Source organism: Helianthus annuus, chromosome 4, assembly GCF_002127325.2.
Source record: "Helianthus annuus cultivar XRQ/B chromosome 4, HanXRQr2.0-SUNRISE, whole genome shotgun sequence".
Lineage (NCBI taxonomy): Eukaryota > Viridiplantae > Streptophyta > Magnoliopsida > Asterales > Asteraceae > Helianthus > Helianthus annuus.
The window spans coordinates 53,521,461-53,535,140 of record NC_035436.2 but is presented as its reverse complement, the minus strand read 5'-3'; the positions used below and the strand labels follow the sequence as shown (position 1 = coordinate 53,535,140).

The window sequence follows — 13,680 nt, the reverse complement described above, 5'->3', positions numbered from 1 at the left end:
AAATGTCCCCTCGTCTGTGATGAAGGCGGTTTTTTCTTCGTCCTCTATTGACATCTGGATCTGATGGTATCCTTTGTAGGCATCTAAGAAGCATTTCAGGGGGTACTGAGATAAAGAGTCCACCTGGACGTCTATTTCTGGAAGGGGGTAACAGTCCTTGGGACATGCTTTGTTTAGATCTTGGAAGTCGATGCACATCCTCCATCCCCCGTCTTTCTTTTGAACCATGACTGGGTTGGCGACCCAGGATGGATACTTTACCTCCCTGACTATTCCTGCTTTGAGCAGTTTTCGAGTTTCCTCACAAGCAGCTCTTCTTTTGCTGGGCCCCATGCTTCGTTTTTTCTGTTTTACTGGTTTTGCCCATGAGTATGTGTTGAGTCGATGTTCGGTTAGGCTCCTGGGGATTCCTGTCATGTCCCCGTGTTGGAACGCAAATACATCTATGTTGAGGAGGAGTAGTTCCTTGAGAGCAGTCTTGCATTTGTCACTTAAGTGACTTCCCACTTTGACTGTTTGCTCTGGGAACCTATCACAAAGGACCCATTCCTCGACTCCCTCTTTCCGGGGCTTCTCGGATGCTTCCCCTTCGGATACTGAAGAAATTACTTCGTATGCAGACTTTACCCAGGCCAAGCCCTTCGGCGTTTGAAACACTAAGGCTCCATGGGGGGTGGATGCCTGCGCTTGTAAGTCCCCGATTCCTGGTCTTCCTAAGATTGCGTTGTACTTTGAGGGTGCTTGGACCGCTATGAAGGTCAGGTTTATTGTTCGAACGCGATCCCCTACCCCAACTGTGAATGGGAGTCTGATTTTCCCAGGGGGTGTGATACACTATTGTTGAATCCTACTAAGGGGATGGAGTCTTCCTCAAGCCGATCTCTTACATCTCTGTCAAATCTGAGGAAGCAGTGCTCATATATTACTTCGACACCGGACCCTCCGTCCACGTGTATTCGGGATACCTTGTGACCAGCTATTATGGCCGAGATGTTAAGGGAAAGTCGTTGCACTTTGTTTTCCTCCAAGTGTGGCATGAGGATGGGAGCTTTCATGCAGTCTGGGGAGCCCAGGATTCTGGCCTTTACACTTCTGGTGGTATCGAATTCGTTCCTCCTTCTAATCATATCCACATCTGCCCTCCCAGGCTCCCTTGCATCTCTTCCCTTGCGATCCCCTCCTCCCTCCTTGATTTCCTTAACCAAATGGGCCAGCCTTCCCGTTTTCACTGCGGCTTCTATCTCCCTCTTCAGGTACATGTAGTCATCAGTTTTATGGCCAAACCCTTTGTGAAAGTCACAATACTCGTTTGGTTGTGCTTTTGGCCCAGGTTTTATGGGTGGTGGCCTTGGGAAGGAGTTCTTTACCCTCTCAATGGCCAGTATCTCACTTGGGGTCTTGGTGAGGGGGGTGAAATTATCAGAGTAAGGAGGAGGGCCTCTCCCCCGAGGTCTATATGGGGAATATGAGGGCCTTGCTCTGTCGTGTAACATTCTATCAAAAGCAGGTTTTCTGGAATAAGGTGTACCTTTGTCAGAAGGTTTTGCAGCCGGGGTGACCCTTCGGGGTGTGATGTCCGTCTCCTTAGCTTTGTTGACCGTGTCTTTCCCCTGACAAAAGCTCTGACCCTGTCCATGAGGTTGTCAAACGAGTGGGGGAATTCCTCCCCTAGTTTCTCACATAACTGTGCATGCTTTAGCCCGTCTATGAAACTGCTGATCTTCATGACCTCTGGGACATCCTTGATATTCATGCTCTCCTTGACAAACCTCTCCATGTACTGGTCTATCCGCTCGTTGTCCCTCTGCCTTATGTGCAGAATCTCGTTTGGAATCTTGACCACCTTTCTCTGCTGACCAAAGTTCCGGAGGAACTTCTCACTTAGCTCTTCATAGCTGACGATTCCTCCGGGAGGGAGGCTGTCAAACCAGAGCCGGGCTCCCTCCGTCAAAGTTTGTACAAACATGTGGCACCACACCGGGATGGGCCATCGCCCAAGTTGTCCCGCTCCCCTGAAGGCATGGAGGTGATCTTCAGGGTCTCTTGTCCCATCATAGCGGTCAAAGTTTGGAGGTAGCTTTGTTTTAGGGGGCATCGGTGCTTCTACAATCTTTCGAGTGAACTTCGAGACCTCAGCTAAGTCCCGTGGTAGGTAAGGTTGATCCAAGCTATCATCATTTTGATTATCCTTTTCGTTTGACTTCTTTCCTGTGATGAGATCCTCCCTCTCTTCTAAAGACATTTGTCTAAGGGCAGTTATGAATGTTTCTAGTGGGTCACCACTACTGCTTCTGTTTTGAGGATCTGTCCCTTCCTGGTTGGAGGGTGTATCATAGGAAAGTCTAGCCCTAAGGCTGTTAAGCTTTTCTTGTCTCTCTAAATCTTCGAGACACTTTGTTAACTTTTCTTTGTGCATGGCTACAAAATCTGGAGTGATATGTTCCGCTCTTTCTGGGTTTTCCACCTGATTCTCGTTGCCTTCTTCATGAGTTATGTCTTCTACTGTGACCTTATCATGATCATCTTGTACCGTCTGGATGGTGCGTGAGCTGGGTGGGGTTGCCATGTGGCTGTTTGTGGGATAGGCTACTCTTAACGTCGGAGTTTGATGTGGAAACACAGGCCAGGCTGATGTCCCACAGATGGCGCCAATGTCGAATACCCAAATCCCGGATGACGTTAAATGGATCTTCGCTGACGTCAAGAGGCCTTCACCTTCGTTACTGCAAAAGAACAAACCGTTAGCCTCGCCACGGAGGACTCCCCGGGGGGGGGGGTCCGTGACCAAGCTCCGGCGTCAGAATAAGTAAACTTGCCGGAAGAGCTGAGGAGTTTATCCCGATGAGTATGATCATCGGGATGCTTCCTCTAAGGTGTGAATCTAATAAATATGATATGTGTGATAAATGTATGGGAATATTGGTCGGAAGTTAATATGTGGATAGTTAATGAGAGTGCAGTAAATGAGATAGATTGAAGATGATACCTTTTATGCTTCTTATATAATGCCTAGCCCTTATCCCATGCGCGAGATATTTCATCCAGGCCATCCAACGGATTCTGTGAGATTTCGAGGGGTACAGACATGTGTCTGACCCCTAACGGTAAGATGGTAACCTTATTTAATGTTCCGGCCGGAGAAGTACAATTGCCAGCCAAGATCCTCTTCTTATCAAGCAATAAATGAGACCTGCCTCTTCTGATCATGGTTTTCCCGCTTATTACAAAGAAAGGGAACCTTAGTGGGCAAGGTAGCTTTGTCATTTGGGCTTGTTCATAATTGGGCCTGCACAAGGGTAACCCAAAGCGGGTAAAATGGGCTTTCCCATTGGCCCTTCGTCAATTATAACCCATCAGACACAATAATCACCATTGTTTTTTGAAAATTCTAGTTGATTTTATTTTTACACTCGAGTTTCACTAAATGAAGAGATTGAAAGAATTTGACGTTAGCAAATTAATATCTAAGGATACCAATCACTTAGGAAGATTGGAATGAATAAAAACTGATCAGGATCTTTTTAATTGGTGAAAATCGAGTGCATGGTCCTCCTTGTTGGTTCGTTTCTTCTAAAAAAAAACTTGCAACACTCGTGTTTAACACTTGTTTTGTTAGGGATGGCAATGGGTCAGGTATGGCTAATTTTAGTTCAGACCGGTCGGTTATCAATCTTGTCTCAAACCCGACCCACATGTTGGGTATGTACCATGAGGTATCGAGAATACTCGCGGTACCTCATATTTTTCCTCATCTCTATATCTTTTTCAAACACAAGAATTGACTCGCTCGTTTGGTGTACCTCATATTTTTCCTTGAGTTTACAAGTGTCCACAATGAAACCCTAAAACCGTAATGGTTGGTTTTGGCCTAAAATTCAACTTTTTTTTCGTCATATGAGTCAAATTTACATGAGAATTATCAAATGGACCTATTTCGGTAATTCACAAAATGTAGTACTTTATTATATTGTTATGGAAATAAAATATTCAAAATACAAGTCAGGATCAAATAGAAAGTTTATTTTGGCTAGAAAGCATAAGAAGCAATAGGATTAGGACATGTGGCAAAATTTAAAATAAAGAGAAAGGGTATTTTAGTCAATCTTATCCTTTTCTTCTTCCTTCTTCTTCCCAGTAACATCAAAACCACCATTTTCAAAACCCACCATCTTCAACCATTTCTTCACTTTCTATCTCAATAATCACTACATTAGAGTGCGATTTTCGTCACCAATCAATGATTCAAACACCCGATCAACGTGTTCTTCAGCTTTTTTTTTTTTTTTGAAGAAAACCCAGTTTAATTTCATACAAAATCTCGTTTTTTCCGGTGATTTTGAAGATAATCATTCGATTCGATCGCTAATCATTCAAATTTCGTCAATCGTTGAAGAAATCGGTTTCGATCCATGTAAGAAATTCTTTAATTTCATTTTTACGATCTGGGTTTTTGACTTAATCATTGCGTTTTACGATCTTGGCGGGTGTCCGGGGGCAGCGCCCCTGGTAGCAGGGTCCAAGGGGCAGCAGCCCCTGGCGGGGTCCAAAGGGCAAAGCCCCTAGCTGGGGTCGAGCTGGTTCAGACAATTTAATAAAAATGCATCAGAAAATTTAATTTTCCAGAAATTGACTCATTTTGAAGACAGTAATTTGTAGACAATTCAGACAATTTTTGATTTGTTACTCTCTGGTTCAGACAATTTACAGACAGTTCACAGACAGTTTTATGTGTCCATTGCGTTTTAGAAATAAGAGAGTTTTATGTGTTTTCTGGCAATTGCGTTTTAGAAAAAACACATTTTTTAACTGTTTTTAGTGATTGCGTTTTAGGTAAAACACATTTTTAGGTGTTTTCAGTCCCATTGCGTTTTAGAGAAAACATTTTCTTCTGTTTTTTTAGACCATTGCGTTTTAGAAATAAGACATTTTTAAATGTTTTCTGGCCTTTGCGTTTTATAAATAAGAAATTTCTTTGTGTTTTTGGTGCATTGCGTTTTAGGTAAAACACATTTTTATGTGTTTTCTGTCCATTGTGTTTTAGAAAACAGACATTTTAAGTGTTTTCTGGCCATTGCGTTTTAGAAATAAGACATTTCTTTGTGTTTTTGGTGCATTGCGTTTTAGGTAAAACACATTTTTATGTGTTTTCAGTTCATTGCGTTTTAGAAAGTACACTTTCTTTTGTGTTTTTAGGCTATTGCGTTTTAGAAATAAGACATTTCTTTGTGTTTTCTGGCCATTGCGTTTTACAAATAAGACATTTCTTTGTGTTTTTTGTGCATTGCGTTTTAGAAAAATGTCATTTTTTAGGGTTTTTTTTCATTGTGTTTTACGCAACAGGGTTTTTTACATTGCGTTTTACGCAACTGGGTTTTAGAAAAAAAAATTCGAAAGTATAGCAATAGTATACTCGTTTTAAAGATTAAAAAACGCTCGTTTTTTTGGTGCAATTTTTATAAAAAAAATAATGTCGTATGAAAGAGTTATTAACGTTTAAAAAATGGGGGGAATTAGAGGAGAGATAAACTATTGTCTTGGATTGACTAGAATGCCCCTAAACAAACTTACGCGTCTCTTTTCTTCCCTTCAATTCCCCTCATTTAATCTTATCTCTTAATTAACTAAATGGATAATTAAGATTACTTCCTAGCCTTCTTAGCCAAATAAACTTCTTATTATATCCAAACCCCATACATAAATATTTTTTTGATTATCAAATAGTTAGAAAAGACTACACTGGATCGCCACGTACAAAAATATTTTTAGTTTTTAAAATAGTTTTAACAATCAAAGAAAGCGTTTTTATGCCATAGGCTCACAATTAACATCTTATGTTTAAATTGCTCAGGGTACTTGGGCGCCCCAGTAAAACTGAGTTTGGCGGTCGTGATGATCGTGAAACACCGCCACAGTTGTTTCACTTGGTGATGATGAATCCCGTGATATACATCGCAGTCGTCGAGAGGCGTGGGGATGTGAGATGATCGTTTGATAACGGTATATAACCGTTCCACAATTAAAAAATATACAATTTTTACTCCTATAATTTCAAACCTTTTACATTTTTTCACACAATTCATTACTCAAAAACACACTACAGCACCCACATTTCAACCAAAAACGAATTACCAAATGGAAGGTTCAAACAAAAGAGAGTCGGCTGCACAGAAAAATATAGGGCGAAGGTTCATGCTAATCTAGGCAGACTCGATAGGTTTCGTTTACAAGACGAACCGATACCCACCCAACCGTTTTCATCCCAATATCGACAATACTTCCCCCAACGTAACTTGCACCCAACTCGCAACCGGTCATGTCACTTCATCTCTCGACCCGGTGGATGAGCAAACTGTCAACCGTTTCGCGTATCGCGAACCTAGATGAAGAACAAGCTAAGAAATACAAGTGCAAGTTACTTGTGGAAGGCGGGTAAAAAACAAGCAAACATAGGCGGCGCCAAAATTGGACGCAAGATGAAGAGGTAGCCTTGATTAAGTCTTACTTACGGATTTCTAAGGACAAAAAATTGGAAATCAACAAACAAAAGAGCACTTTCGGAAACAAGTAATCACACATTTTGGAAAACTACTCGGTGGGTCTAGCCGAAACATGGATCAACTCACGGGGAAACAAACGGATTTATATATAAAAAATAAGTCAACTCAATGTGTTATACGTACAAAAGGTATATTATTAATCCTTTATTTTTTACTTTTATTAGTTTGTTACATTTTTTAACAAAATGTAAAATATTAATTATTTATTTTTTACTATATATTAGTTTCGCATTTGACCAAGTGGATCGAATGATATGAATAAGGATGCCTTAAACGGATATGCAAAAGTTGAAAAGAGGAAAGGGTTTCCCATATTGGCGACATGAGATATTGCAAAAAGTCATTCCAAATAGATTCTCATTCCATTGATGGATCTTGATGTGGTCGTTCCCAAAAATGATCAAAAACATTCAAGTCAGCAAATTTTACAACCTCAACGATGGATTATCAAGTAACATTCCCGACATTAATTTAAATGATGACCCCACCAACGTCACAACACTGACAAGGCCGCAATGGAAAAAAAAAGTGTGGAGTCGTCAATAAGCAAAGGGAAAGAAAGTTGGGTGGATACAATAACTGAATTCAAGTTGGCAAAAACGTTGGAATCGGAAGAGAATAGAGAACAACCCAGGATGTTGGCTAAATCAAAACTAAAAAGAGATGATAAATACATGAAACACTTGGAGGAAATAGAGAAGAATAAGAATTTGATAGTTATGAGTAAAGTGCATGAAAACGCCCCGAACCATACAAGTCGATTCTCATAGAACGCAAATGGAAAATTTGTGCGAAGTGGGATTGACCCGATAACTTTTAGGTTGTTTTTTTTTTCATGTTTTCGGTCGTCCTCTTTTTTTAATATGTAGCTAGTAGGTTTTCCCCTACACTATGTGGCGGTAACTCAGTTATTATCAGTTCGGTTGGGTTCGTTTCAATACCGACACTCGCTATAGTAACTGAAAGAGAAAACTAAAGAAATAAAGTTTCGATATGCTCAAAAGGATATCGACACATCTTTTATATCAATCAAAAAACTTTAAAAATGAATAATGGTTTCTAATATTACCGATATCGGTACAGATGTTATTTGGTCGAAATCGACATATCGAGACTCGTATAGTTTACAATAAAAAATACATTTTTAATATTGTTATCGGCACTCGTATAATATACAATACAAAAAATATGTTGTTTTGAATAAAAAAAAGTCAATACTATAAATCGTCGGTTCCGGTTCTATTTGGTATGATAGCGACACGATATCCATTTTCATGAAAAACTATACCACAATGTTTAAAAGGTATTGTTATGTAGCTAGATTAAAAAAAACTAACATGAGCAAGGCATTAAAAAATAAATTAAATGAAAAATAATCTTTTATTAAAAAACTCAAAAAGAATATTTAAAAGCTTTCATCGATAATTATATAACACTCTATTTTTCAACAATTCTATGCAATACATGTTGTACCATATGCTTTATACCTTTATTATGTTGTATAGTGTTGTTCTATTAGTTTAAGTTGTTGTACATCCTCACAATCTATCCATTTTCTCTGGTATGCTTTCTCATCTTTTCAAAACACACACAACTATGTCAACTATGTAGAGAGAGACCGAGTGAAAAGGGGAGCCGGCCAACAGTTTTCTGGCGAACCCCTAAGGTTCCAATTAGAGCTATGATATGCGGTGACGTTTCGCTGTTTAATCCCTGGAAACCAGCTTCAAATCTGCCGAGTGAGAGGCGCCATCGTTACGTACATCGTTGTGGTCGACACGATACAATACATGTTAGATGGTTATCGATCTAGGGTTTATGACATGTAATTGGTTCCAATCGGAATCAGCTTTAGGGCTAATCGAAACGGATTAGGATTTAGGGCTAATTGAAATGAAGTATGCTACAAGACAACTGGCGAACGAAGATGGCGGTTACCACCGGTGGCCATGATGCCGATGATTTTGTGTATGTGTATCTCTGTGTGTGTGTTTTTTTTTAATTTTGGTTATTGAATTGGGTGTAACAGGGGAGACAGATGTCAAGGCCGTGGTGTGCGTCGCGGAATCCGGAAAAAGGACAAACGAAGGCGGTGGAGGGGGAGGGAATAACGGAAATGTATGCAGGCAGTGACCGTTCGCCAACGTTCTTCTTAAGGTTCGATCTCACTCTATTTATCATTTAGGTTTTATGATTTGGCTTGATTTTTGATGAGAACGGCTACGACATCTGACTTTGTACATTCTTGAAGTCCACTTCGATATGCACTTTTCCTGCCAAATTCCCATAAATTAATATTCATTAATAATTTTGCTTGTGTCTTTGAAGTCCTGAATTGTTGTGTAATTACAAGATTGGTGATTTTTGAGTTCGGTTTCAACGGGCAAAGGTGTTTTCCGATGACTCCTGTTATCCGGTCATATTTGGTATTCATTTTTGCTGTTATCAAGCTTCAAAGTGGCTGCTTATGTAACACGTCCATTTTGGTCACATAAGTATATAACTTCACTACTTGTATATTTGTAAACTTGATAGCATAAATATATATATATTTTAAAACAATCATAAAAACCTTACTGGACTTATGTCTATTTGAAAATTCATTCGCTGGATAAAGTTGGTGGTTAATAATAGCATTTTCTGATTTAAAAAATGTACTTAAAAAGCATATTTAATATTAATTCATGGAAATATGAAAAAAAAAGATTGTTCAAAGTGACATGAGTGGGATGGTTCTATAACAAAAGTATAGGGATTTAATTTCTGAAGAGTTTTAATTTGTAATAGGTAGAACAAGGATGTTTAGTGCAGATTCGATCAATTCTAAGTTTTAGTAACGGTAAATCTTCATTCGAAGTTATCGGAAACTCTCGACTCGAATCTGAGTATGTTTCGGTGTCTTAGTCAAGCTCGGTCAAATTTGGTCAAACGGCTCAACACCAATTAGCAGCAGTCAGTAGGAGCATACGAGTTGGTTATGAGTGGGAAGGTATATGAACGCACACTCGAACAATTTCGTTATTTTGTATTAGTTATTGTAAATGATTATTACGTACACATGTCGGCCCAAATGAACCTAAAAGACAAGAACCTGTTCATAAATACACTTTGTTTTCACTTTGTGGTAGTTATGGTCTTTTGACAGTTGGTTAGAAGGTTACCTAAGGGGTTTGACAGAATCGCGTTAGCTGTCATTTGTGAGGTTGTTTGTCGTCATCGCCACCACTTTTTCTGTCTTTTGTCCAATTGTTGATCATCAGCCAAAGAGTCCAACATCTTCATTACTGGTAGGTTACTAGCATTAACCTTTTTTTTTTCAAATTTAGTTTATGCATTTCGTTGAACAAATGGTGTTCACTTTATAGAAACCAGACGTGCATGCCGTCTTATAGTAGTCAAAGTCTTTTTGATTCGCACATTTTGTCGAAAACATGGTGTGCACTCTTAAAAGAGTAATATGTTTTCTTTTTAATTAGTCATATTCCAAATTTATCATCCGCTGAAAGAATTAGATTTCGACGAACAGAGGCTGATGTAAATTTGAAAAATGATGGTGGCAGAACTGCTCTTCACTATGCTACTAGCAAGGGTTGGGTGAAAGCTAAACTTTTGCTTTCTAATGAAGCAAAGGTCGATGCAAAGGACAAGGTTGTAACTCCCATCTTTAAATTGTTCGGGTGTGGACTTTAAAAAATAATCTTATATTTTATCTTTGGTTGCTTATTTATTGATGCTTACCCTATATAGATTGGTAGCAAACGGAGTCGCTGGATATTTGTTTCTACAAAAATTGCAATGCTGCAATGGTACGTGTAAGTGTTGAGATGGAACCAACAAAGTTCTTGCATAAGCTTATTATCTGGGATAGGATACGAAGGAGATGGTCTCCTTGCGAATCTCCTAGCCCGCGCCGCAACGCGGGCGGGTCGGATCTTCTAGTTTAAATTAATATGTATAATAATATAATATGTATATGTATAATATATATATAGCAAACCAAATATTATTAAAAAAACTAAAACAATTATTTAAAAATTTAAAAATACTATTTATGATCAATTTGTTTTAATATGTATAATGTTTAGGTTATCTAGTTTAATTTTATTGTTCTTTTTTATTTAATTAAAATGTGATTTTTAATTATGTCTTTCATATTATATTTTAATTAAAAAATCTTGGGTTTTAGTTTAATTTATTTTATATTTTATTTAAATAAGAAATAAATTTAGTGATGGGTGTTAAATATAATGTGATGGGATGTGATAGAATAAGATGTCAAATGATTATTGGATATGATGTTGTGATCAATGTGAAAATTTGAAGGGTGCCCCTTCTACCACAGAGGCATTAAATTGATTATCCTAATAATCATAAGAGGAAGACTTCATCAACCTATCCTTCATAAGCATTCATAGGTAGTTTGATTATGAACTACCATTCATGAATTTTACGATCAAAGACAGTCTAGCGTAGAAGGAGCCCATGTTGGGCCACCAACAAAAGTAAAAATTTTCTACTTTATAAGATTTAGCTTCTTATACAAACAAGTAGGGGCCATTATTATAAGCCATGGGGGGCATTATTGTGAGCAAATGGGTCCGCCGACCGGGGTAACTTCCTTGCCTCTTTCCCTGCTTGTTTGTTTGGTAAATGTTTATACTTCGAATGATACATCGATTCGGAGGAATATTTGGTCTAATCTGATTGGAATTAAAAACGCTATGCAAGGGCTGTGGGTTTTCATGGGGGATTTCAATGAGGTTAGAGATGCTTCGGAACGTCTTAATTCGGAGTTCTCTCCTGCTAACGCAGAGGCGTTCAATAATTTTATCCTTTCCGCGGGTCTTAGTGAGTATCATATGGGTGGCGGCAGGTTTACTTACATCTCCGATAACGGGGTAAAATTAAGCAAGTTAGATCGGTTCCTTGTTTGTTTGGGATTCTTGGATAAATGGCCGACGGCATCGGTTTGGGCTCTTAGTCGAGAGGCATCGGATCATAAGCCAATATTACTCTCTACCTTACCATCAGATTTCGGTCATATCCCGTTCAGATGCTTCAATTCTTGGCTAGAGATCCCTGGCTTCTTGGATTTGGTTAAACAATGTTGTCTATCTTTTGTTTTCAACGGGCCAGCTGACATGGCGTTGGCCGTTAAACTGCGTTGGTTAAAGAATAACATTAAGGTTTGGTTGAAGAGAGAAAAGGAACAATCTGATGGGGTTTACGAGGCAAAAAAGAATCGGGTTCGCTTCCTAGAAAGACTAGCCGAGGAGAGGGAATTACTGGTCAGCGAGCAAAATGAAAGATCTGAATGTATTAATGCCGTTATGGAGGTGGACCGAAGAAAGCAGTTGGACGCTCGTCAGAAATCCCGAGCTAGGTGGGCTCTTGAAGGTGATGAGAATTCGGCGTTTTACCATAATGTGATTAATTCTAACCTGAGTAATAATCGTATCAATGGGATCATGATTGAGGGAGTGTGGGTCACAAATCCGATGGAGATTAAAGAGCATTTTTTCGAATTTTTTTCTAAACAATATGTGGAGCCAATGCCGTCTAGACCAAAGATTATCTGCCAAAATGTAGCTGCCGTTTCAGTCGAGGAAGCTGATCAGCTTATTGCACCTTTTTCGGCACCGGAAATTAAAGACGCAATTTAGGGCTGTGTTGGGGATCGTTCGCCAAGTCCAGATGGGTTCAATTTTAAATTTATTAAAAGAAACTGGGACGTTTTTCAAGCTGATTTCATGAGGCTCTTCCAGGAATTTTTTGATAAGGGGTCTATCAGTAAATGCTGTACTTCTTCCTTTCTTGCTCTAATTCCAAAAGTGAAAGACCCGTTTACCCCATCAAATTTCAGGCCCATTAGTTTGATTGGGGTGGTCAACAAAGCTATTTCCAAAGTTCTGGTCAACCGACTTAGGAAGGTCATTGGGAAGTTAATATCAGAGGAACAGTCAGCCTTTTGGCGGTTAGAAACATCACGGATGGACCTCTCATTTTAAATGAAGTTATTGCTTGGTTGAAAAAGTCTAAAAAGTCCAGAATGATTTTTAAAGTGGACATTAGTAAGGCCTATGATTCTCTAAACTGGAAGTTTCTGGATTCGATTATGGAACATATGAACTTCCCGGTTAGATGGAGGAATTGGATCATGGCGACTCTCGTGTCGGCAAAATCATCGGTGTTGGTAAATGGATCCCCGACGCGGGAATTTGAGTGTACACGTGGGCTGCGACAAGGGAACCCCCTTTTCCCCCTTTTTGTTTGTGATTGCTATGGAAGCTTTATGCGGTATTATGAAGAAGGCCGTTTCAGATGGCATTTTCAAAGGCCTTAAGTGTACCAGCTCCGGTCCGGTCCTTAGTCATCTCATCTATGCTGACGATGTGGTCTTTGCTGGGGAATGGATTTATGAAAATGTTCTTAATATCCGCAGAATTTTGAGATGCTTTTACCTCGCTTCTGGCCTTAAGGTAAACCTCTCCAAGTGTACTTTATTTGGTGTAGGAGTGAACGACGTGGCTGTGCAACAATGGGCGGATATCCTTAAATGTAATAAAGGTTCCTTTCCATTTAAACATTTGGGTTTGGTCGTTGGTGCGAATATGAATTTATTCGCAACTGGAAGCCGGTTATAGAATTTTTCAAGTCCCGATTATCACTATGGAAGGCGAAACACTTATCGTACGGAGGAAGAATTACCCTACTTAAGTCGGTTTTAAACTCATTACCGACGTACTTTTTTTCGATGTATAAAGCACCAGCAAAAGTCTTGGAAATTTTGGAACGACTTAGGAGAGTTTTCTTTTGGGGCGGGTCGGATGGAAATTCATGCATGAGTTGGATGGCATGGGAGAATGTTATTGCTCCAATTGAATATGGCGGGTTGGGTTTTGGCTCTCTTCGAGACGCCAATTTGGCTATGTTATCGAAATGGTGGTGGAGATTTAGGACCGACAAAAATGGTTTATGGCGAAGGGTCGTTTGGGCTATACACCATAATAATCGTTCTTGGGCGTCAATCCCAGCAAAGGTTTCGGTTGCGGGACCTTGGGAGCAAATAGTTGGAATTCAAGAGCATCTAACTCGTATTGGTGTCAATATTCTTGATCTAATC

The 13,680-nt window shown here is 39.3% G+C and overlaps 1 protein-coding gene across 1 annotated transcript; it reads left to right on the top strand.

The window, feature by feature from the left end:
- Positions 1 to 11,149: 11,149 nt before the first annotated feature.
- Positions 11,150 to 12,220, top strand: LOC110933552. Its single transcript, XM_022176768.1, has one exon. It carries the CDS (start codon positions 11,150 to 11,152, stop codon positions 12,218 to 12,220), a length of 1,071 nt encoding a protein of 356 aa, XP_022032460.1.
- Positions 12,221 to 13,680: the final 1,460 nt, after the last annotated feature.